The following is a 25,088-nucleotide window of genomic DNA, read 5'->3' as shown; positions in this document are numbered from 1 at the left end:
CCTGGCCTGACAGTGATGGGCTTCTCGTTCATCCAATGACAAAGCGCCCCTCGGGAATTCCGACCAATAGAAAGGGAGCCGGGGCCGTCCTGAGGCGCGAACGCCGCCGCCCTTGGCCGCCGCAGCCGTCGCTCAAGCCGGGGAGGCGGAACGAAGTGGCGGAGTGAGAGGCGACGTGAGGCGGATCGGGCCGGGAGGCCGGTCGCGTTTGTTGTCATCCTTAAGATGGAGTTTCTGCTGGGGAACCCCTTCGCCACCCCGGTGGGGCAGAGCCTGGGTAAGCCGGCACCGGGCGAGGGGGAGGATTCGGCCCGGCTGGAGCTCGGTTGAGGCGCCCTCAGGCCAAGTGGGGGGCTGGGCCGCGGATGGGGAGGGGGTCTCCTAGGCCCCTAGGCCCGTTTTGGGACCCCCGGAGTCGGTTGGGCTGAAGAGGCCGTTCGAGGCGGGGAGGGGGAGCTCTGCAGGCGCCCGCTCCCCAGTGACCCCCTTCCAGCCCCTCTGACGTCTGCAAACATCCCACCTGCACAGGTGTGCCCCTCCCCCTCCCCTGGATGAGAAAAAGCAGCCCCTCCCCCTTCGGTCCCTGCAGAGCATCTTTCGCAGGGGGGGGGGTTGGTCCCTGGTGCCCCATCTGGGACACCAGGGGTGGGAGGGGGGCTTTGTAGTTGGGGTGGGAGGGGGGCTTTGTAGTTGGTTTCAATGTATGGCGATGCTGAGATGTGCACCCCAGCCCCCAATCAGCCTAGGAGGGGGTGGGCGCCTCTCGGGTGAGAGTGGGTGCCCAGCTGGATGAGCATCGCCTGGACTTTCCCAGCTGGCCAGCTGCTGCTGCTTTTGCAGCTGCAAATTAGCTTCTTCCTTTCTATACAGCTCTGTACAAAGTCTCTCTGAAGGCACATGGGGGGGGGGTTCTGGAGGAGAGGTCCTTGCAAAGACCCTCCAGGCAAAGGCCAGCTATCCCCCTGGAGAGGTGGGGTGCGTGTGTGGCTTATGCCCGCCCATGAAAGTGTGTGCCCAAGCCGGCCGGCCGTGACACGCCCAGCAGCTTCCCAAACCTGGATCCGTCTGCAGGATGACTCCTGTTTTGTGGAAGATTAAAAAAACAAAAAACAAAAAGCATGCATTTAAAAAAAAGAATGTTTTGGGAGAAAAGTGATATAAAAGGCGAGGTTGCCTGGTAGTAATCTGTCAGGGTTTTTTTGGGGGGGGGTGAGAATAAGAGGGGTGCAAAACCTTTGGAGGATCTGTGGCAGAGGGGGAAAGAAGTCAGGGAGGGGGGAGCGGTCGAGGTTGTAGGAAGAGGCAGCCTGAGAATGAAGGAAGAGATCTCAAAAAGAAGAAGAAGAGGTTAGAGATGCTCAGAACTTGTGGGTGAGCTTAGAGCTAGGAATGCTGGCAGGAAATGAAACAGAGGATGCCCAAGAGGGAAAACTGACTTGAAAACACAGCAAGGTGCAGATTTAGAGGCCCTGTAATCTTGAAAAAGATCCCCTGAGGTGGAGCCAAGAAAAGATGATTGAATTGTTTGTGGATATATACAGCAACTTCTCCACTTAAGGCTCAAGAAGCTGTGGTTTTCTTGGCTTAAAAACAGTGACTAAGCAGGGTGTGGGAAGGTTGATGGTTGTACAAAAGCCACGTGTTAGAGTGCAAGGACCTTGCGATGTGCACCAATTGTTCTTTTTAAAAGAAGCAACGCCTTGCATAAATGCCTGTGCGCTTTAAGGAAATGACTATACGGCAGGTTGCGAGGCTCCTGGATGTAACATGCCTTTAAAGAACCGAAGGACCCAACAATTGTTTGGTGAGTGGACTTTTCTGATCAGTGGCCGCTCATTCACTTCTTGAACTCAGTTTGGAGAGAGGAGAAAAGGTGGACAGAGCTGAGGCGCAAGGTTGAGAAATGTGGGGGAGAGAATACGCTGGCTCGTGTTGAGACATATAACACAGGAATTGAAAAGAAGAATTGAGAAATTGGAAGGAAGAATTGAGAAATACAAAATCTATGTCGGTTTCTACCTAGCTTTTAGTCAAAATTAGGAAGTGGGCCACAAACTTTTCTTACTGGGAAGGATCTTGATCAGTTTATGAAGCTAACTGCTTGCTTGTGCATCATTAGAGTAAACTTCAACACACATTTTATTGTTGCATAGTTTTGTGAATGCTGTAGGGATGCTTGGTCCGAAAGCAGGTAAACGCTGTTTAATTTGAGCCCATTTTTCTTTGTGGCAGATGCTAAATTGTTGAGAAAGAAATCAGAGACCCTGCTCTAAAAGGCAACAGTCTAATTAGGGTGCCTTCCTTTTGCTCTTGGAAAATCAAAAATAGATTCTGGCCTTTTTTCTAACAAATTGTGACATTTTATTCAAGAGAGGGTTGCATAATGAAAGTGTTGTCTATAGTCCAAGGAATGTCATTTACATCCTGACTCTGTTGACCTTTACCAAGACCTTGAATAAGCGACTCGGAACATCCCTTTATTTAAAAGGAGACATTACTGCAATTCTAAGAATATTCTTTACAGTACACATATTGTTGCAAGCTGAAAGTCCTGAGGGGGGTTACACCAGTTGGGAGAGAAAAACGTAAAAACCTCTGAAAGAGAAACAGATAAAAACAGGACATTGCTGCTCTTCTTTTTAAAATCTTTGTTTTGTTAGAGAACAGTTTCTATGTGGTCTTGATTCAGGAGGGACTTTGGAATTTTTGAATGAATTCCTTGGAACGTTGCTGCCTTGAAGTTGTCACGTCTTTGAATTAGAGTATATAGGGGCTAGTTCAGCCAGCAAGGGATTTAGTTCTTCTTGGTTTAGGATGTTGTATGAATGCAACCATTGTTATTTTTTAAGGAGTTATTAAACATAACTATAGCTTAGCTGAGTGAGTGAGCCCAGCCCGGCGGGCACAAGCAGAGGTAGCACTTCACAATGGAAGTAGTTACGCTTGGAAAATTGAAGCTGTTTCCTAAGCCTAAAATTGGCCAACTCCAAAATGAGAAAAGACGTTCAGCTTACACGCTCGTTATTTCTGCCCTCTTAGGCAAGAGATGGGAAATAATAGCTTGAAAATCTTTATTCTGAAGAAAATGCCTAGTAGAAACAAATTGCACTCTTCGGCTATTGATTTTTTTTAAAGTAAAAGAACCAAAGGTTGGCTACACACACAGTGTTTATCAAAAGATCAAAACATCCCACTTGGCTTGCAGAGCAGGATCTGATCTCAGTCAAGAAACAGTTGTTTTCAAAGTCTCATGTCAGAAATTGTCCAAAGTTTAATCGCACACATCTCCTCCTCCCCGATTTGAAATTTTAGTGTTGAAGACTTAAGTAATCTTGTAGACTTTGGTATGGATGTCACTGACATTATGTGACCTGGTTGCTGGCTATCCAGGGAAAAAAAGGCATCCAACCTATTATTACCATCTCAATCTGAAATTTTGAAGATCTGCAAATCATGTACGGTATAACAAGTTTTCCTCTGGTGGCATAGGGCAAGCGGCCTTAAAAAGCAGAGAAGCCTGTGAGGGATTTCACTTTAATTTGAAGGGGGATGGAAAAGCAAACATATATTGGATGAAATATCTGCTGTATAACCTTGGCTAAAGTAGTTCATAGTTCACTGAATTTGCCTTGTTGAATGTTTCTGTGGTTTTTTTCCTGGCTTGTGTGTGAGATGCAATTATCTGGCTGTTTCTTGTTCTTTGGGCCCTTTTGATGTTGGAAAAGATGGAGACTAGTTCCATTAAAACTTATAGGATTGATGACAGCTTTGGCATCTGCAATTAAACCCGGTGGTCTCGGAAAATATCTAGGGCTAGAAATGCTTCAGCATTTTACTTCTTCTGCCAGTAAATGGCATTGATTCCCATGAAAATTTAATCGCCAGCACACTAGGACATTGGGTAAACATGAGCAAACACTGTTCAGGAAAGGGTTGAGATGATCAGAGGCTTATCTTTCTCTGTTGTAAAATGTAAATAACTCAGCTGTGAAACAGGTTGAAGCAGTAAAGGGATAAACACTTTCCGAAGGTTAATGAGCAATATGTTTATTCATTCATCCCTGATGCAACTCCCTCTATGTGTTTGCCATATTTGCGATGGCAGAAGGTTCTTCTGGCAGAATTTTTTCACCATGAAAGATTGAACAAGATTTCTGTGAAAGCACGGAGTTGGCCGAGTAAGCCTGCAGAGATGTGTTGAACTCTGAGAAGACCATAATAATTGTTGCCTGAGGCTGAGAGTTAGCTAATGAAGGTACCCGCAGAATCGCAAACTACAGTATAGTTTCTTCTTAGATCCTCCCTGCAAGTTGAAAGGTCATTAAATGACTACTGTCAACAGGTCACGACTATTGCTGATGACTATTGCTTTTTAGTTCCTTTTCTCTAAGCATGGAATCTTCCTTGGCATTCTAATACCTCCCTACTCTTTTTTTTCAAACATGCAAAATTGTATGCTAGCCTCTGACATATTTGGTGGCTAATAGCCAAATGCTAATGCAAAAATATCCCTGAAGACAAAAATCCAAAGGGTGAAAGATCCACAATTATTTCTTTAATAAGCGGGGATGAGAATGTTTAAGTTCTGTGCAGGATTCCAAATATTTTTTTTAAAAAAACCAAGTAGGTCTAGTTCGATGCAACATATTGCTAATGGAAGCAAAATATGGCTTGGCACGCAGGTTACTCAGTAGCACAACAGGAATAAAAACGATAAATCTGTAAAGCAAGCACAGGCCTGCCCATAAAAAAATAGACCATTTCTCTTCCAATTCTCATCCTGAACAGCTGTTTCCAATTAGATTGCCTGCTGACCAAGAGAATGGCTTGGTTCGCACATCAAGCTAAGCCCAAATAGAATTTATTTGGGTTTCAACTGAAGATATCATGTGAGCTTAGCTATTGCGGTTCATAAACCATGGCTTCTGCATCATCCAGCAACCTTTTCACTTAGGGGTGATTCAGTAAGCCATTGTTTAGCTCAGTCCATCTGTCTTGCAAGAATTGGGCTTTAACTTAGTGGTCTGCAACTGACTCTTCCCAGCATCCAGACAGTGACTTAAGAGGGCGGCATAAATGAGGTTGGCAAAAGTACCTAAAAGTGGGCAGATTTTAACAGCCGGAGATCGTATTCCACGGCAGTCCCTCTAAATAGCAAAGGACCATTTTCTTGAAACAGAAGATGGGGTGATTATTTTTCAACTTTGGACCACAAAACTCAAAAGCTCCCCTATTATCCCCTCTGATAAAATTAGAGCCCTCTGCAGTACTTATTGTAAATTAGCCGCTCTGAATAACTTGACAAGATGCTGGAGTGGCCTCAGACCAGACTGTGATTGGTACTCCAGATTTGGTGGTTGAATATTTCTGCAGATAAATAATAAAGTACACGCCAGAACGCATCCATATTGTAAAGTGCTTTGAGGGTGCCATAAGCCTATTTCAGATGGATTATACTGCAATAGGAAATCCTCAGGAACTGAACATTAAATCTTCAAAAGGAACACATTACAAGAAATAGATTGATTGACTTATATGCTTTATCGCTTGCTAATATGAAGTATTTAAGGGTATTTATGGGTGTGGGTGGGTGTGTATGCCCGTGTGCCTCCCCCCCCACACGTTATACCCAGTTATAATTTGTCAGCTTTCACCTAGATCAAAAATGTTCAGACCTCTTTACACTTTGAAAATTGTTCCCAAACAGTAATTTTTCATGTAATAAGAGAGTACATAGATAAGTAGCATATTATATAATAATTACATTTCAATGCAAATATTAAACACTGATTTTTTTTGTCCAAGGCATAATCTCCTACTTTTTGCCACATCATTCAAAATTCAGTTCTTGGCCTCAAAAAACAATGTACACTGAGTTTGATAACATGACCTAGACTTTGGGCCTCCCCTCCTTAAGAGGCTTTCTGGCACAAAAGGAAAAAAGGTAAAAGGACAGCACAGGTGATTTAGTGCTGTTGGCCGGAAGAGGTTGCTCTATCAGATGGCAGAAAGCTGGCAGACTCAAAATTTGATTTCAAAGTATTTCCCTTCCAAGCTACTTCTGAAATCTTTTCCTTCTCCTGGTACCTTTTATGGGTCATTTTCTAAACTTCAGGCCCTTTAGGTTGCTCACTTTTTGCAAACTGTGACACAGTCTGTTGGCACTATATTTTATGTAATTCCGAACAAGTGTGCAGTGCACCATTTGCTCAGAAGGAAGATAATCTTGATGGAATATCTTGTGTTGTACTGCATGGAGCTATAGGTGAGGCTAACCAGTTTGGCTGTCAATTTTGCAGAAAATGAGCAACGTATTTGGTTGCCTTACAGAAAAAGCCACTGATGGCTCCCTACAGAGCGAAGACTGGACGCTGAACATGGAGATATGCGACATCATCAATGAGACAGAAGAAGGGTATGTGTATGCACACCCTGTTAGCTGACGGCAAAATTGCCTTTTGTTATTTTGGAGGCCTCCTTTTCTGGGAAGAGTAGTTGCTTGTTGGTCAGGTGGTCTCTGCCAGCAGTTTAGATGTTTGGCGCCCGTTAACTGCAGATAGTGTTTGCTTGCCTTAACCCTAATCAAGCAGAGAAGATGATGCTAAATGGACCAATGACTTGAAGTTGTATGAGCCAAACAGCCACCAGGATTAAGCCTGAAGAGCTTGTTCTGTAAGATGTTGTTCAAGAAATTGTTCAATAATATTTCAAGTAGCTGGAATACTTTAGTCCAAAGCAGCTCTCTTTGTTTAAACACCATAGCAGTATTGTTGGCCCATCTCCTGCAGTCTCCTTTTAGACAAAAGCATCAGAAAAACAACATCTTTTTGCTGGCTTCTTTTCAGCATCTTCATAGCTCCTGGCCTGGCTTGGTTTTTTTGTTTTTTTTTAATTTACTGAAAGTATTTGTGTGTTCCCTTGGGGGACTCTGTTCTCCTTTGAGATGCTCCGCTGTAATTGAGCAAACGCCGGTGCCTCCAAGCACCCAGGTTCAAAACAGGTGTGCACAAACAGCTTAAAACCAGGGTTGTTGTGTTTCTGTGCTTCAGAGGCACCCGGGGCGTTTACCATCCTCTCCTCCTTTCCTCCTCAGCCCGAAAGATGCCGTTAGAGCGCTCAAGAAGAGGCTGAATGGAAACAAAAACTACAGGGAGGTGATGCTCGCTCTAACGGTAAGTATAAGAAATCAAGATCTGGAGACTTGGGGTGGGGGAATATGTCCATCATCCTAGGACCCAACCTAGCAGCTCTCTTTTTTTAGGATGCTGAGTGTTGACTCTCTCTTCTGCACCTGAAATGTGTTTTTCACACCAAGGTCCTGGAAACGTGTGTAAAGAACTGCGGCCATCGCTTCCATATCCTCGTAGCAAACCGAGATTTCATAGATGGTGTCCTGGTTAAAATAATTTCACCCAAGAACAATCCTCCCACCATCGTTCAAGATAAAGTCCTTGCCCTGATTCAGGTATGTTATTTTAATTTAAGTCACTCTTTCTCCCTGAGCATATAGCATCACAAATCCTAACGGTTTTAAGGCCACCTAGTTTTGAAGCTTCTACTGGCAATATTTCCAACTGGACATTCAGCAGCTCCCTGCTTCTTAACTTGAAATAGTGAATCAAGCCTAGCATTGGCCACCTTGGCCTGACGGCTCTTCTCAAGATTTTGGGGCAACAGCCTGATTCATTTGCGCAATGTTTGAGGTTCTGAATCCCACCTTTGACTGTCGAATAGCACAGTGCATAAAGGTCTCCATGCCCAAAAGCAAGAGGGTCAGGATGAATGACTGTTTCTAGTCCATTTCATAGCTTTTCTCTCCATCACACTAAAGATGAGGGGTAATTTCAGGAGGGTCTCTAGTGAGGCCCTCTCCTAGGGCTATTATGGGAGCTGTCTTGTGATCTCTCTGTTGTAATGGCTCCAAGAAAAAACGATCCATTCAGACAACCTTGTGCAGGGGTCCCCAACCTCCAGGCACCGGGCTGTAGCACATAAAAACATGAAAACATGAAACATGAAAAAGCAGGCAGCACATGAAACCACACCCCCTCCGGTCCGCGGAAAACCTCTCTCCATGGAACCGGTCCTGGTGCCCCAGTGAAGAAATATGGATTGTGTAAAAACAGCCTGACAATTTTCCCTGTTCCTCTCCCCCCCCTCCCCCCCCTCCCCCCAGGCTTGGGCTGATGCCTTTCGAAGCAGCCCTGACCTCACAGGAGTGGTGCATATTTACGAAGAGCTCAAGAGGAAAGGCATAGAGTTTCCTGTTGCGGATTTGGATGCCCTGTCTCCAATACACACCCCACAGAGAGTAAGTCTCTAAGCATGGAAGATAAGAGCTCCTACCCAAGGACCCAGACCCTGAACTGCAAATGAAAGAGGGGGATAAATTGTAGTGTAATGAACCCTAGAACACCACTGGATATTCATTGATCCAGAAAAGACAGCTGCCTTTTAGAACAACCTTGCAGGATCTGACCCTTTTAGCACCCTGTCCGTCTGCCAGGGTGATGGGCTACTAGCTGCTTGGATGGGAGGCTACCCAGTCTTTGGGCCTCCAGACCGTTTAGGTGACTGTTGAAAACAGACACACACAAGCGGACACCCTCCCCTCTGCATATTTAAATGTGGACTGGGTCTCTCTTTCATGAACTGCCATTTCCTTTGCTAGAGCGTTCCTGAAATTGACCCAGCTGCCAACATGCACAAGTCCCAGTCTCAGCAAAAGATGAGCTCCAGCACCTCCCCTACGTCCTTCCCGGCTCCTCAGACCCCTCCTCTGAATGTGACCGGCCCCATCATAGCAAATACGGAACAGGTGGAGCTCTGGAGGAAGGGGCTCAGGGGTGGGGGTGGGGAGTGTGGCCCCTCCCCCACACTCCTTCAGGAGACCTGTGTTGGCTTTTATATACAAAAGTGCTTTCCTCCTTCCCGGCCTTCCCCCCCTTCTCTCCCCCACCAGATTGCACGATTACGTAGCGAGTTGGACGTTGTTCGTGGCAACACCAAGGTGATGTCGGAGATGCTCACGGAAATGATCCCTGGGCAAGAGGATCCCTCAGACCTTGAGTTACTGCAGGTGAATCTACGAGAGGGCAGTTTCCCTAGCTCTTCTGCACATGTAGTCCTCAACTCATGACCATTCATTTAGTGACCATTCAAAGTTAGAACGGCACCAGAAGAAGTGACTTACGTGAGCATTTTTCTCACATCCATTGCAGCCTCCCCAGGGTCACGTGATCAAAATTAAGACGCTTGGCCGCTGGCTCTTATTTATGACGGTTACAGCATCCCGGGGTCACATGACCCCCTTTTTGCGATCATCTGCCCAGCAAAGTCAACGGGGAAACCAGATTCACTGAACCCCCTGTGTTACTAACTGACTTAACCGCTGCAGTGTTTCGCTTAACAATGGTGGCAAGAAAGGTCATAGAACGGGGCAAAATTCACTTAAGAGATGTCTCCGTTAGCAACAGAAACTTTGAGCTTAGTTATGGTCGTAAGTTGAGGGTATTTGATTTATCTTTCCTGGTTTTGATAGACTCAGACCATTTAATCCGGAGCGACATCTAAAGCCCCAGAGTCGGAAGAGGTCATTGGAATCTGTTGCTTGGGGAAGGATTCATGACAGATGGTTTCTCCACCTCTCTTTATAGTCACCTGTGGAACGACACCCCCAGCCCTTCCCTTCCCTTCCCCACCCCTCTTGTTCGCCAGAAGTCACATGCAGTCTGGTTTCACCAACGGCCAGAGGCTTTGGGGAGTAAGGCTCACTTCAACCAGATGCGAACGTTACCTGTCTTCCTGGGATTTAAGACCATTATTCTCTCCCCGGCCTTCCGGGATGACAGAGAGCAAGCCATTGTCTGTAGGTGCCCCTTTATAGTGACTTGGATCGAAGAAACTGAGATAAATGTGTGGTTGGTTGTTGCCTCTTAGAAATAGGGCCAAACAATAGACGCCACTAAGCACTGGTGCACAAGGCAATTTCCCGATGCTGCACCTGCCGGTTGTGTCAGCCTGTCTCCACTACTTGAGTCCAGACGTCTGAAATGCCACCTCCTGGCTCTAAACTGACAAGATTAAAGCTGAGTGTTGGCAAACCTGGTCTTCAAGCTGTTTCAGCAGCTGGAGAACCTGAGTGGAGATGGATGCCACACTCTGAATGTCAGTTTGGCAGAGGAAGCCCAGGCAGCTTCTCAAAGGTTGGATGCTGTCACCATTCTGCTGATTTCTCACTCTGGCAGGGAAGCCTCCAGATTCAGGCCAGCTTTTGTTCAAGGTCACCACTCACAGAAAATCCGGGTGGGGGGGGGTAGGGAGCTGGCTTCTCTTGTTGTAGATGTGAGGTCCAGTGGTGGATCTTCTAGAGAGGCTGGGCTCCTTTTGCAGAGGGAGCCAAAACAGCAGACAAGAGAGGCCAGATGTGGCCACAGCCTCCCTAAGAGACACCTGGAGGCAAACATACCCTCAAAAGACCGCAGGACCTCCTCCTGGAGGTGAAAATTCTGGCTCCTGCTTGTGGTGCCATCCCTGGAGGCTGTTCCTTGCTCTCAGCCGCCTTCCTGCCTCCTCTCCTAGGAGCTGAACCGCACCTGCCGAGCGATGCAGCAACGGATTGTGGAGCTGATCTCCAGGGTGTCCAATGAAGAAGTCACCGAGGAGCTGCTGCATGCCAACGATGACCTGAATAACGTCTTCCTCCGATACGAGAGGTGGGGTCTCTTTTCCCCCTTTGAGAAGTTAGATCCCCTGGCAGGAGGGCAGAGCAAGCCCAGGCCTTCCCTCTCTAAGTGACAGCATTGGGCAGCGGGGTGTCCCTCAGAAGGGCAGGCATTCCTTTTTCCTTTCCTCTTCTTTCCTGGGCTTCTCCTTCCATCCCCTCCCCTTCCCTCCCTGGAGGCACAGAAGAGAACCATGGAAATGTCAGTGCTGTGTTCTTTCTCAGCTGTTCAGCTGTCAATAACTGACTCCCGGCTGCCTACACTGATGCCTGGCCGGGTGAGGTGTCATGCGTACAGTTGGACGCTAGATGTCCAGAAAGAACCTCCTGGAAAAAGCATCCATGTGGAAAATCATGCATGCTAGCCAGGCATCCAAAAACTGGAACCGGTTGCTGGCAGGTCGTGGCCGTCAGGATATTGCATTCCAGGTGTGGGCCTTGCCCTGCAAAACAGATCCCAAGCATTTGATCTGTTTTGTGGGACGGGGGGTGTTTGTTTGCCTGGAAGCAGATATCAAGTCCAGTTAAGTGCTTAAGTATGGCCAGAATGAGAGAGAGAGAGAGAGAAAACCAACCAGCACTCCATGGAGGAACTTCCTGCGGCCCCTTTGGGTTAACTTTCATGGGCAACCAGGGAGATGGGGAAAGAATGGCATATGGGTCTTGTAATGATCTCCTGCGTGTCTTACTTGGAATCAACTCTTCCTCCTTTGGCTCCACAGTAATTTCTTCTCCCCAGTCCTGCTTTTGGGTGAAGATCCACACTTCTTCAAAACTGCCCCTTACCCTCCTTTTTCATCTCTCCTTGTCTCCTTGTAGGTTTGAACGATACAGGCTGGGCCGATCAGCACAGAATTCAAGCAACGGAGTAAGTCCTCCCGCCAGCCTTTCTAAGCAGAGTAACAGCTCCTCTCTGTCCTTGAGACCAGAATGTACTCTTCCCCTCGGAATTGCCAATGTTTATCCTGAATATTAAGCATAACTGGTTGTGTCTTTGTTGGCAAAGCAACAGTCAAAGGTCTGCTGGCAGATTGGGAGGAATCCAGCCATGTCAAGCTGATCAGGAACAGGATAATGTGGAAATACCTAGACTGGAAATTCAACCGTTGCCTGTTCTTGGAATACCATTGTCCTAATCAGAAAATCAGGATGGTGGCCCAAATGGCTCAAAGTTCTGCCTGTTTTTTCTGTATGTAGTTGATCATAATTCTCCTCCTGTTGGGAGGTGTTGGGAGGGAAGGCTCAGTACTGGCAGAATTCTGCCCCTTTTAGCCGAAGTGACGTGGCCAAGGAAAGAAAGAGCATCTGAAGAGAGGTTTATGGGGGCGTGTGCTTGTATACATGCACCCCTCCTGGCTGTAACATCCTGGGCTTTAACAGAGCCACCTGGTGCTGCCTTTGACTCCTGTGGTCCCGTATGACCTCTGCTGCTGCCCTCTGTGTCCCTGCAGGTTCTCAGCGAGGTGACCGAGGACAACTTAATAGACCTGGGCCCTGGGTCCCCAGCAGTGGTCAGCCCCATGGTGGGAAACACAGCCCCCGCCTCTACCCTTTCCTCTCAGCTTGCTGGGCTCGGTGAGTATTTTAGTTTCCCTTCTGTTTCTCAAAGAGTTGGAGGAAGTCTCAAGAAGCTAGTCCACAGTGAGGGCCTTTGAAACTTGAGAAGTTGCCAAGTGTGCTTAGGTAGTTGCCGATGTTGGAAGCTGGCAGCTCTCTAGGAGGAAACACCTAGGAGCCAACACTGCATTTAGATATGAGGCCCTTTTTCATTCGTAATGGATTTGTGCACAATAAGTCTCTGCGATAAGACACCGCCTTTCATTAGCTTGCGCTCAATCATCAACCATGCTGTGCGCAAATCCGTGTTTGTCCCAGTGGGGCTCTTAAGAGTCAAAATTTACGTCCCATATTACACTCAAGCTGTGTCTCATTTATTGATTTCGGTGGTCCCTTCTCTGGCTTGGAGTCTTCGGCACCGCAAACGGGCGGGGAGGACTGGATGAGGCACCATTTCCTTCCCAATCTGTCCTCCTCCTGAATCTGATCTTCCTCTTTCCTCCCCTCCCCGAAGATGAGTTTTCGATCTGAGCTCATCTTTCAGATCCCAGCCAGGTAGAGGGTAGGCTCTTTTGTCCACGGGAACGGACGAAGAAGAAGAAGAGGAAGAAGGGGAAATTGGGCTACAGGGAACGTGCGTATGCACTCAGGCTCATCTTTCTCAAACGACAGAGTGCTACTTTTTTGTTCAAAGCCAAACAGGCTTTACTTAAGCAGTCTTCCTTTTTGTCCTCTGTGTCTTCTCCATAGATTTGGGCACAAACAACGTGAGTGGGGCCCTCAGCTCGCTCCCCCACAGCAATCCCCGGGATGACTTTGACGTCTTTGCACAAACGAGAGGCGTCTCCGTGGCAGATCAGCGTAAAACGTAAGTGGCCGTGGCATGAATTGCTCTGCCTCTCTGAAAATGTCTGTACTTGTCTGTATTCTGCCTTTTATCATTTTTACAAATGAAACTCAAGATGATGAACAGATCCAACACGCCTTCCTCCTCCTGTTTTCCTCACAACAACAACCCTGTGAGGTGGGTTGGGCTGAATGAGAGTGATTGGACCAAAGTAACCCAGCCATCTTTCATGCCTAAGATGGGACTAGAACTCTCCACCTCCTGGTGATTGGCCCACAGTCGCCCATCTGACTTTCATGCCTGAAGTGGGACTAGAACTCAGAATCTCCTGATGATTGACCCACTTTTGCCAGTTGGTTTTCATGGCTAAAGTAGGGCTAGAACTCATCATCATCTGCTTTCTAGCCAGACACCTTAACCACTAGATAAAACTGGCTCCTAGGACCAAAAGAGCTGTTCGGGCCAATAGTCGTCCTCTGGGCCTGGGCCCAGGTTCAAATCTGAGCCAGCAAATGATCAGGCGCCTTCATTTCGTGGCCACTGTGCTACAGCAGATACATTTTCCCTTTTTTAGATACACAATTGGAGCAGATCTTACCCAGAGGGCTTTGTGAGAGGGAATTTTGATCGCTCAGTTAGATCGTATTTCAGACTATTTCTAGGCTACTCAGAGCCAATCCAAATGCAGTGGAAAATCAAAGACAATCAGAAATACAGCCTGAGACCTTTTGATGAGACCTCAGGAAGGCCTCGCCCTTGCCAAGCCCTTGTTTTGGTGATATGATTGTCCCAGCTTTCAGGGCTGTTAAAAATGGAGTCCTCCTGGCTTTCTGGAGATTTGCTGGATGAATTACAGCCCCCAGAGACCTCCCAGAGACTCCTCGGTATTTAAGCATGAATGATGCTTTCTCCTCTTTGTTCCATTGGCTCCACCTTGTGGCAGATTTAAAGGAGGGGGGGCGGATTTTTATCTAATCGGCTCCCTCTGCCTTAATTGGATTGGCCTGGTGGGCTTCTGGGAGACGTGAAATCCCCAGATTTAGGAGGTAGTGAAGTGCAACTTTCTACATGTGCATATTCAGTTCCCCATAATCCAATCTGCCCCCAGGGGCGGAAGAGTTAAGTGTGCTGGCATGTGGCTGCGCTGGTGGTTTTCTTTTCTTTTTTGCCAACAAAATCAGCCTGCTTTGGGTCTCTCTTTCATAGGTTTTCTTTTGCTGTTGTTGCTTTCTGGTTATTCTAGCAATTCTTTTCTTTCCTTTTGTCCAGCAGGACAAGGGAGGATCCACAAACAGCTAAAGGGATGGCACCTGCCCCAGATATCCGGAAACCCAGTTCAGGAGGGGTAAGTCCGTTCTGCTGTGTTACCAAAGGGGTGTGTGTGTGTGTCACATTCTTAAACTGAGGACACAGAAGGGCAGTGTGTCCCCTTGTGTGCAATTGTCTGTTTTTGGGGTACCTGACTGGAAGTGTGGCAGAGCTATCTGGGGTCATCTCCTTGTTTGGTCATGGTGGGTGGGGGGGGACTCAGCAGTCTAGAAGTATTTGGGGACCAGATAATGAGTGGGTCAATGGGAAACTCCGGAGGATGGCCCAAAGACCCACCACCTTCTCTCTCAGCTTCATTTGTGCTTAAAAGGACCACTGATTTAGTGTGGAGAAAGGCGAGGTGCTACTTTAGGACCGGGGGGTGGGGTGGGGGGGACGGACGGATGGAATGACTTTCCTTCCCCCCCCCCCTTGCAGTCCAGATTGAGTGCTAAGCACAGAGTCCTGATTTGTGAACCTCATCTCCCACAGGAGGGGGGTTTCCCCTCCCCTCCTCAGGCTTTTATACTTTCTCCAGCTGATCACGCCCTTCCATATTCTGGCCTTTGTAGCATCCAAATATCCGTCGATCTCTAATTAATTTTATTTCATCAGAATAATGGGCCACCTTTGTGCTTCCCCCAAACACAGCTCAAGGCAGTGTCCGTGGCTCTGTTTTCTTCCTCTGTCCCCATTTTTATCGTCACCATTAAAACGCGAGATTTGCATTTGCCCAATCAACTTTATGGCCAGGATTTGAATCCAGATCGCTCCAGTGGTAATACTCTGTGATAGGGAACCTTTGCTCCCATTTAAGCCCTGGTTCAGGCCTTAACTCTCCTGAGTTTGGCTCGAGAGAATGAATTGCACAGGTCTGGAGGGCACCAGGTTGAGGGCAAACTGCTTAGTGTGTTGTCAGCTCAAAGGGCCTCCTGGAGCAGGGTCAAAGTACCTGAAGGAGTGTCTCCTCCCACCAAGACTTTGCCTGCAGGTGAAAACGTTTTTATTTTGCTCTCCAGCTGACTTAAAGGTGTTGGAAACCTTTGTACACCGTAGCAATCACTGTCCTTTCAATTTTCAGCCTTGATACATTTAACCATGGCTAAAAAATTGGTAAAACCGGGCACGACTTCCATAACTGTCTCGCTTAGCAGCAGAAATCCTGGTCCCATTTGTAATCCTAAATCGAGGTCTACCTGCAGCCTTGGCTGGCTAGTACCCAAAGCATGGCTTGTTGAGATCCTTGCAAACAAAGACGTAGGACTTTTGTGCCCGCTTCAATGCCCTCTTGGCTCTGGAATTGGGTACAGAGGGGCGTTTCTTCTACCCTCAGGCTGTCGATGCTCGGCAGGGTCACCCACAGGTAGAACCGGGTGGGAGGCTGGGATGCCCAAAGTTTTTTCTCCAGGCGCCTGCAGCTGGACATCCCGTGTCTGCCTTGGGGGGGGGGGGACATGGTTCTTTTTTCTTTTTCTTTTTTTGTTACCTACGGTAATGAGGCTTTCTGTTCTCAACACACAGCGGAGAGGTAAAGGTGGGCGTTGCCCCATGGAGCCCATAGACAGGTGGCTCATCTCCCAAGGAATGGTGAGCACCATTTTGCCATCTGGTGACATCCCCTCCCCCCTCCATGTTGCCCTCACTCCTCCTGGTGTCCCTTTCCGCCGGCCTCACCGCCCTCTGTCTACCTGTCACTCAACCTGTTCAACAGTACCGGCCTGGTGGCGGTAAAAGGAGGGTGCGGGTGGGGAGCCTCATCTGGGGAGATGGAAGGATGGGCTGGTCGAGGAGCTGAATACAGGTATTCCTCGACCTACAACAGTTCGTTTAGTGACAGTTAAAATTTACAGCGGCCCTAGGACCATTGTTCCCGGTTAGGACCGTTGCAGGATCCCCATGGTCAGGTGATCAAAATCCAGACGCTTGGCAACTGGTTCACACTTACGACCGTGGCAACGTCCTGGGGTCACGTCTGTTTCCCCCTTTTGCGACCTTCAAAGTCAACAGAGAAGCCAGATTCATTTAACAACCGAGGCAAGAAAGGTCGTAAAACGGGGCAAAACTCACTTAACAAATCTTTCACTTGACAATAGAAATGTTGGGCTCAATTTTGGTCGTAAGTCGAGGAATACTTGTACTTCTTTCAGACGGTGGGGGGACTAGGACAAAGAGACGTAATGTTCGTGCGCCGGCCTTGTTTTCCAATACTTGGATGGATCTCTCCACGGGTTGGTTCCTTGTACTGTCATCGTCGTCATCTTCTTTTTTTTTAATACCTGCAGTATTACCTTTTTCCCCTCCCTGGTAAACACAAGCCTTTCGACGTTTGGGTTTTGCAAAAGGTTGACCAAGGCAGCGCAAAAGAGCAACCTTAAGCTCAGGTGAAAGAGGGTCTCTTCCTCTTACGCTCTGTTGCCTTCAGATGTTTTGGACTTCAACTCCCATCCCCGTCTGGGCATCCCAGAAGCTCAGCACACCTGGGCAGCCCTAGGTTCATCCGTCTTTCTGCTAAGCTTGGGAGGAAGAGGAGAAAAATAACAACATGTCCTGCAAGAGCAGAAAACTGAAAATAGCAGACAGGTCTCTCCTACATGAGTCTTTTTCAAGCTGGGCCACTTGAAGATGCGTGGACTTCAACTCCCAGAATTCCTCAGCCAGCTATGCTGGGAGTTGAAGTCCACGCATCTGCAAGTGGCCCAGCTTGAGAAACACTGTTCTACGCTCTGTATTGTGTGCCTTACTCTGCACACCCACAGCTGGCAATCTGATAAGCTTGGCCCCCGGCTTGCAAGAAGCAAAGCACGCTGGATATAAACTTCTCCTGAAAGATTCTGTTGCTTTCAAACTATATTATTATTATTATTATTATTATTATTATTATTATTATTATTATTATTATTATTATTATTATTATTATTATTATTATTATTATTATTATTATTATTGCAAAGGAAGGAAGAGGAAGGAAAAACCCTAAATACGGCTAGGCAGGAAAGGGCAGGAGTTAGTGGGACATTAGTTAAGTCACCTTGAAGAGTTTACATGGGATCCCAGCCTTTTTTCCCCCCATCATATTTTTATTGGTTTATCAAAATATAAAATACAAAAGAGAACTTTTTAAAAAAGTAATAGAAATCGGGGGTGGGGGGAGGAAGAGAGGAAAAGAAAATGTGAATTTTTGCAGGAGACAAACTCTTAGAAAAACAGTAAAGAGGGGAAGGACTTCGGTTTGGAAAAGCGGGTGCAAATGGTTTAGTGGACAGAGTGATGTTTAGTGGGGTTGAACTACTTTGTAAAGAGCTCCCTCCCCCAAGAGAGAATGGAGAGAATGGAGAATGGAGACATCTTTTACCTTGTAAATCCCCTGAGCAGATAATATTGCTGCTTCAATTTCCTGGGGACATCCTTAAGAGCTCCCCCTGACTTGAAAATTCCGTTCGCCCGCCCCCAGTGTCCCAAGCATCCAGACTGCTAGCTTGTGTTGTTCAGCTTGGAAAAAAGGTTACTGCCCCCTTCATGGACCCTTCAATAACACATGTAGAGAATCGGAGAGGCTGGCTCCTTCACAAGCTCCTCATCCCTGTTTGTTTTTAACACGGACATATTTGACCTCCTCTATCCAACTAATCCCTAACCATGTTTCCAGCAGCGGAAGCTGTTAGCCGTGTCTTTTTAGGAGACACATAATAATACAAGTGATCTGCCCAAGTGTGCAAGCAGACAGGTGAGAAGGAAGTGCAAGGACACACCAAGAGTCCCTGGAAATTTAAAGGATTTAAAGCATGCTGGGTCAGAGATACCCTGAAGCTGATTCTCTTTTCCAAACAATATTTTTCTACGTGTCTCAGTCTTGATTGCTAGCCCCATTCGGTTTGGGCACCTCGTAGCCTCAGCTCAGCAGCCAAGTGGCTTTGAAAGAGCTTCCTCCTATTTTGATCCGTGATGAAAACCGGCCCCAGCCGTGGCTTCACCAGCTGTGACTTGGCACAATACCTGAATCAACAAGCCATGGTTATAGCGGTCGCTCCTGTTCCAGGCAGCCCAGGACTGGAGAAAGGGGAATGTCTGGCAAATGAGAAATAAAAAGCCAGCAGTTACGATGTCTGAAATGGCAAGATACAGGTTTGGATCTAAAGCTGGAGTATAATTTGATAGTTTCGATGAGCGTTTGGTTTCTGTGCAAGCCTGAGCTCGGGGAAATCTCATGATGTGTGATTGCGGCAGAAGGAATCTGGTAAGATCCGATAGGTTTCTCTCTCTCCCCACCCCCCAGTCTTTGTCTGGAGTAACCCCACGTCTTTGAGCCAAACCATCTTTACCAAGCGGGGAATGAACAGAAGGGTTTTTTAGACCTAACCACACAGTGCAGTCTGCTGGAAATGCGAGGCAAATGACGCGGTTGCAATTGAATGTTGAATTGCTCTTTGGATTGTGCATCAATTTGGGCGAGAGGCCCCAGCCTGTATTCAGATTAAAATTGGCTGTGATATTGATTTAGACCAGGGGTGTCAAACTCAAGGCCCGGGGGCCAGATCTGGCCCATGGACTGCTTAGATCACCCTGGAAACCGTAAAGGACTGGCCCAGGGTGGCTCTGCCAGTGAGAATGGAGCTCTGTTTTTGCTGGCGGAGGGTTGCAAGAGGCCGTTGCAGCCGAAAACGGAGGTCGAGAGCCCATTTTCACTGGCAGAGCACTTGGGTCGCCACAGGCGGCCCTGACACAAGTCGAGTTGGGCACATCCACCTCGCCACACCCAGGCTGGTCCCCCCAAGGCTAAACACAACCCTGATGCGGCCCTCAGTGAAATTGAGTTTGACACCCCTGATTTAGACCATCACTTGGCGGCCTAATGTTATCCGCCCTCCACTGTCCAGAGAGACTTGGGGGGGGGGCAGAAGGAGTGTGCTGTGTGTCTGCGTGTGTGCATGTATGTACGCAGAAGCACCTACAAACTTTGTGGACCAGAATTTGGCCAGCAACCACTTCTTTGTGCCCATGAAAGAGGAAGAGGGAAGAAAGGAATCTCGGAATTCAGAACCGCCTCACTAAATCCCGAAGGATTTTCGGATGTCCATGCAGCTTGTCCAAGACTGACCCTTATGGGCTGAGCTTTCCCCAGTTCGTTTCTCTCACCCGGCCGCACACTTCGGCACCACCGTTCCCAAACCCTCACCCGTTCCCCTTGCAGGGCATCCTTCCTGCTTTCCGGTCTTCCATTATCGGCAGCCCCATTGCTCCTGGTTTAGAGGATGCCCACCCACCCCCTCTCAACCGCCCCCACCCCCCACCATTTCACTCATCATAACCTTTCCTGTGTTGAGTTTTGCTAGCCACGTTGCCTCGTTTTCGCACTGCTTCGTTTATGCGTGTGCTTTTTTCCGTTCGGTTGCGACCCCCCGTGCGATGACAACAATGCACTTTTTTTTTTAATTTTACGACAGCAATGCATCTTACACAGCCTATATTTGTTTTTTTGTTTTTTGTTTTTTGTTTCTTCCTCTTTTCCCTCTCTTTTGTTCCTTCCTCTCTCTCTCTCTCTCTCTCTTTTTTCTTTGTCTCATTCTGGGCCCATATTTCTGGGTGTGTTTTTGGTCTTGTTTTTCCGTCTTTGCTGCCCTGCCTAGATTCCTGTCCCACAATCCTCTGTCATGGAGGACATTGAGGAGTGGCTGAGTACCGACGTGGTAAGAGACTCTTTGGTCCTCTTTTACTTTTTTAAAATTGGCCTCTGAGGAGGGCAGGGCGCTGCCAGGGTAGGAGCTCTCCTTTGGCATACCTTTCTAAAGCACAGGTAGTGCTCGACTTACAACAGTTCATTTAGTGACTGTAACTTTGGTTACACCACCACTGAAAAAAGTCACTTATGGCCATTTTTCTCACGGAATGACTGTTACAGCATCCCCCTGGTCACGTGATCCAAATTCAGTGCTTGGCCACGGGTTCGTATTCATGATGGTCGCAGTGTCCCAGGTTACCTGATCTGCTTTTGTAGCCTTCCGATAAGCAAAGTCCAATGAGAAAGCCAGATTTATTTAACAATTGTGTGACTGACTTAATTGCAGTGACTCGCTTAGCAGCAGGGGCAAGAAAAATCATAAAAATGGGGCAAAGCTCACTTAAATATTTCACTTAGCGACAGAAACGTTGGGCTCAATTGTGGTCGTAAGTCAAGGTACTCCTGGGCGAAGGTGTGGAGTGAAAGGAAGGCAGGGTGGGTTGGACTTCTGGCTGAGCTGCAGGTAGAAGCCATCCAATATGGGTAGCATCTGCAACAGATGTGTGCTGAAGGAGAGGAAAGTATTGGCCAACCCCGAGGAACTTAGAAGGTGTATAAACAATGTTTCTTAGCCTTGGCCATTCTTAAGAGGAGCGGACTTCAGCTCCCAGAATTCCCCAGACCCCATGAAGTCTTCAGCAGTGGGGGTCCAACCTCAGCATAACTGGCTGGGGAATTCTGGGAGGTGAAGTCCACATCTCTGAAAGTTGCCAAGATTAGGAAACACGGGTCTATAGAAATACATTACAAAATACAGAGCAGAAAAATATCCAAAGGAAGGGGAAAAAGTCCCCCAGGAAATGTCATGTCCGCCCCAAAGGACACGGCTGGCTGGATAGGATCACCGCCTCCTGCATGGTAGATCCCATGTGTCTCTCCATGCAGGCTGATCCTTTGCTTTGGATTTCATAAGAGGAGGGGTGTTCCCTCCTCCCAGGCCTGTGCTTTTGCCCTGACTGTGGGGATGCCAAGAAGGGTCCTTGGGAAGAGAAAGGCCCATGGTGCCCCCTTACTCCAAGCAGGACAAGCACTTTCTAACAGAGGCAGGGCATGAAAGCTGCTGCTTCTAAGACTTTTCAGGATAGCGGGCTTGGTGAGGTGTATGGAGTCAGCCCATCTTTGCCTTACGGTTAAAGTCGCTGGGTTGCCTCGTCTCCTTCCAGGCACCTCATCATCCCAGCTTTTTCGAAGGTGCCCAAACTGGGCAGCTTGGGGGAAGCCGACCCCTGAATCTGGAAGGTCCCTTTTGTCCGTTGGAGGATTGATTCTCCTACGCTGGGGTCATTCCCTGTTTTTCATTCCCGGAAATCTGTGGACCCTTGTCCAGCGACCATATTTTCTTGCTGTTTTTTTTTTCTTTTTAATCCTGAGTTGGGGCAACTCGGGGACCAGATTTTGGGACCAGCCTCAGTTGGCTCACCTGGCTGGCAACGTATTTACACTCTCTGCAGTTCTTCTCAAAGGAGGAAGGGTATCAAAATGATAAGCTCTCTCTCTTTTCTTCCCCACTCCCCCTTTCCTTCTTTCTCCAATTCCAGAAAGGAGATGAGCTGGAAGAAGGCGTGACCAGCGAAGGTACGTAAGCGGCCCAGGGATCGAGGTGCTGCCTTAGCTATTGAAAAGGATGAGCTGCCAGACGATGGGGAGGACTCCTCACCCCCAGCAATGGACTGTAGAGACATTCCCCCCCCCAACACCCGAGAGAGTGGAGCTAATGAAGCCTAGCAGGATGGAAAACGTGTGGCCCTGCATGGCCTGCCCCTCCCTCACTAGTTCTGCAAACTGGGTATGTGGGAAATGTAGGCCAGGAAGAAAGATTGGACAACCATTTGTCGGAAATGGTGTGTAGGGTTTCCTGCTTGAACAGGGGGTTGGACTAGAAGACCTCCAAGGTCCCTTCCAACTCTGTTATTCCGTTAAAGCTTGCAGCCAGCCAGCCAGCCAGCCATTTCTCCTCCAGACAATCACATTTCGGACCCCAAGCCCTGCCTTTTCCAGCAGATGGGGTCAAAGCTGACCCCAGGGCGGTCACCCCCAACCAGGTGCTCTTCAGGCCATCCCCGGGTGGATTTTGACCGGGAGGGAAGAGTCGATGGGATGGATCATGAAATAGCATTGAGACTCCTGAAGGTGCATTTTTTTTCAAGAGGCAGCTGGACTTTCCGGTTTTCCTTTGGTTCATTTCTCATCCGAGATGCTGCTTCTTCTTCTTCAGAGCTGAAGAAGCTTCTTGCATGAGAAGCGAAACCGGAAAGTCCAATTGCCTCTTGAAAAAAAATGCACCTTCGGGACAACCTTGACCTGGAGGACGGAGAATCTCCAGAGACATTTAGCTTTGGGATCATTTCTCTCTGAGCCTTCAGGTCTTTTTGTTTCATTTTGCTTTGTTTTAAACCTTGCAGAATTCGACCGCTTCCTGGAGGAGCGTGCCAAAGCGGCGGAAAGGATCCCCAACCTGCCCTCCCCTCCTCAGGAGGAGCCCACACCACCACCAGCGAACCCGCCTAGCAAAAGGAAGCCGGAGCGGTCCGAGGACGCCCTTTTCGCTCTGTAACGGTCCTCCGCCCCCCCTCCCCCCCCCCCGCAGAGAAGGAGGCGGTGCAGCGGCAGCCCATGGCAAGAGCAGTCTGGCTAGCGAGGGGCCCCTTCCCATCCCCAGTGGCCCCAGAACAGGTGGCTCTTTTCTCTCCTCCTCCTCCTCCTCCGGGGCTCAGCCCCATTTCCTTAACCTCGGGAGGGTCTTGACAGCCGTTCTACCACTCGGATAGGGGTGGTTTCTCACGTTGCTCCCTCTCACACCCCTGCCCCTTTGACGATGCTGAGATTCCCCCCCCCCACTTTTTTTTTTTTTTTTTTTTGAAGTGAGAGATCTGCATGACTACTTGCACAGACTCCATTCCCACTCACTTCCCGGACCTCCCCCCTTCCCCCCCCCACTCCTCTTGCTTTATGCACAATAGCCATGCATTCAGTCCTGGCTTGGCTCTACTTAGGACGACTCCAAAGCCCGGCCTGCGGTCCCTTCCTCTTGACCTGCAAAAATCAAGCCTGACCTTCCAGCATCATCATCATCATCATCATCATCGCCATTGCTACCTTCTCCTCTCTTAGCTCTGCAGGGGGAGGGGGAGTTGCTATAGTAAAGCTATCATGGGAAGGAGATTTGTTTGTGCGAAGGCAGCTTTGTTTAGCCAGGATAGCTGTGCAGGTTCTGCGGGTTCCGAAGGAGCCTCTCTCTCTGCAGGCCCCAGAGCGAACCAGCTGCCTGTCTTTTCTCCCCTTGAGCCCCCCTCCCCTTCTCTAAGTAGGTCAGAAATTCAGTCCCACCTGTGTGGATGGGGACAGGCCAGTGTGCCCCTCCTTCCCTCCTTCCATCCCTCTGTCTTTACAAGAACTGATAAGGGAAAGAAAGGGACGAGATTGCACTTTGCACTGGAAATGTTAACCCCATGGGGGCAGTTGCGTCTGGAGGTGTGAAACACTGTGTGTATGTGTGTGCGTGAGTGCGTGTTAGAACCTTATTTGCATTTTAAAGCACTAAATGGACTATATGATCAGGTGGGACTCTTTTAAACACTAACAAAAGAGTGGAAAGCAGTGTGGGGGCAGCCCTGCTGGAATGAGTGGGGGCTTCTGCCCTCCTCTGACTCCAGCATTTCAGCAGTGCCTGGGGGGGGGGGGGGGGGGGCTTCACCATTCCCCCCCCCCACCTTGCACTATCTTGCTTTTTTCTCCTGTCTCTCTCAGTACGTGTTCTCCTGCAGTCTTTTGTTTAATGCTGCCGTGTCAACCAGAAAAGAGACCCAATTCTTTTTTAGAAAAACCTCATCCCACTTCAGGGAGATATTGTAGCCTTCTCCCCCCCCCAATCCCCGCCTCCCAGCTTTATTTTAAGAAAAGGGAAAATGTTTCAAGAGGACCCATTCCCACAGGGCAGAGGCCATCGAAAAGTCTTTTAAGAGGATACAAAAATAACTGGGTGCTGGTGGAATTAAGTTGAATTAAAATGCGTGGGCTCCAAACTGAAGGGGCATCCTGGCCTCCTTTCACCCATCCATGCTGGGCACTGGAGGCTGCCGCTCTGCCTTTGCCCCAGGAGAGGAAGTGACCCTTCCTTCCATGCTGCTAGGCAGAGAACCTGCTTGATTTGCCTGCTGGCAGGGCCACTGCCAGCCTGGGAAAGAGGCTGCATTTTGTTGCCTGTGACGTGACCTTTGTCCCGAGATTTCCCCCACTGCCAGCCGTCACTTGGCACAGAACCTCGAGTCCTCAGTCAGCGTTCTGGATGTTTCTGGGTGATCCTGATAACCCATCAGGGGTCTGCAGGAAAAGCAGCTGGATCTTCCCTTCCCCTCCTTGGCCAGTTAAGCTCCAGCCCCTTGGCCTGCCACCTCATCTTGGCACCCAAACTTTTCGCCCTTTAACCAAGAAGCAACCCCAAGAAACCAGCTCCCCCCACCCCAGTCTCTTCTCCCCTCCAGAGCAGGGGTCTCCAGCCTTGGCAACTTTAAGACTTGTGGACTTCAACTCCCAGAGTTCCTCAACCAGCTTTGCTCTGGGAGTTGAAGTCCACAAGTCTTAAAGTTGCCGAGGTTGGAGATTCCTGCTCCAGAGCATCGAGTTTCCCATTGGTTTGCCCTTAGCTAGTCTCTGTTTCTCCCCCACTGACTACCCAACCGCTAACTGTTCAGGATCTCGTTCCCTTTCCCCGAAACCCGTTTTATGGCCTCGCCATCTGTAGAGTTAAAAGCTACAACTTCTTCTCTAGTTGTCCTGATTTTAAAAATGGATAATATTTATTGACAAACCATACTCAAAGCATTTAGTTTTATTCGAGGGAATGGAATTTACTGCTTGAAGGGAAATGTAAAAGGTTA

The 25,088-nt window shown here is 48.3% G+C and overlaps 1 protein-coding gene across 5 annotated transcripts; it reads left to right on the top strand.

Annotated features, from left to right (window-relative positions):
- Positions 1-83: 83 nt before the first annotated feature.
- TOM1L2 (target of myb1 like 2 membrane trafficking protein) lies at positions 84-24,238 on the top strand. 5 transcript variants are annotated; one of them, XM_058156855.1, is made up of 15 exons: positions 84-277; positions 6,331-6,415; positions 7,094-7,172; positions 7,316-7,465; positions 8,177-8,311; positions 8,672-8,818; positions 8,963-9,079; positions 10,582-10,715; positions 11,543-11,591; positions 12,175-12,298; positions 13,031-13,148; positions 14,400-14,472; positions 20,060-20,119; positions 21,750-21,786; positions 22,614-24,238. In XM_058156855.1, the coding sequence occupies exons 1-15, from the start codon at positions 226-228 to the stop codon at positions 22,763-22,765; spliced, it is 1,512 nt and encodes a 503-aa protein (XP_058012838.1). In that variant the 5' UTR covers positions 84-225; the 3' UTR covers positions 22,766-24,238. The 5 variants fall into 5 exon arrangements, with proteins under 5 accessions (XP_058012838.1, XP_058012837.1, XP_058012841.1 ...); XM_058156854.1 differs by having other exon boundaries at positions 14,397-14,472; XM_058156856.1 differs by lacking the exon at positions 84-277 and adding an exon at positions 1,668-1,804 and having other exon boundaries at positions 14,397-14,472.
- Positions 24,239-25,088: the final 850 nt, after the last annotated feature.

The sequence above is a fragment of the Ahaetulla prasina genome, chromosome 14, assembly GCF_028640845.1.
Source record: "Ahaetulla prasina isolate Xishuangbanna chromosome 14, ASM2864084v1, whole genome shotgun sequence".
Classification (NCBI taxonomy): Eukaryota; Metazoa; Chordata; class Lepidosauria; order Squamata; family Colubridae; genus Ahaetulla; species Ahaetulla prasina.
This window is presented reverse-complemented; position numbering and strand designations above follow the sequence as displayed.

What these genes read in the sequence shown, in the direction of transcription:
- TOM1L2 (XM_058156854.1), top strand. Translation starts at nt 226, where the DNA reads ATGGAGTTTCTGCTGGGGAACCCCTTCGCCACCCCGGTGGGGCAGAGC. An exon ending in GTCTTCCTCCGATACGAGAG is followed by an intron (nt 10,716 to 11,542) that starts GTGGGGTCTCTT and finishes GTCTCCTTGTAG; the next exon opens with GTTTGAACGATACAGGCTGG. An exon ending in GGAAACCCAGTTCAGGAGGG is followed by an intron (nt 14,473 to 20,059) that starts GTAAGTCCGTTC and finishes TGCCCTGCCTAG; the next exon opens with ATTCCTGTCCCACAATCCTC.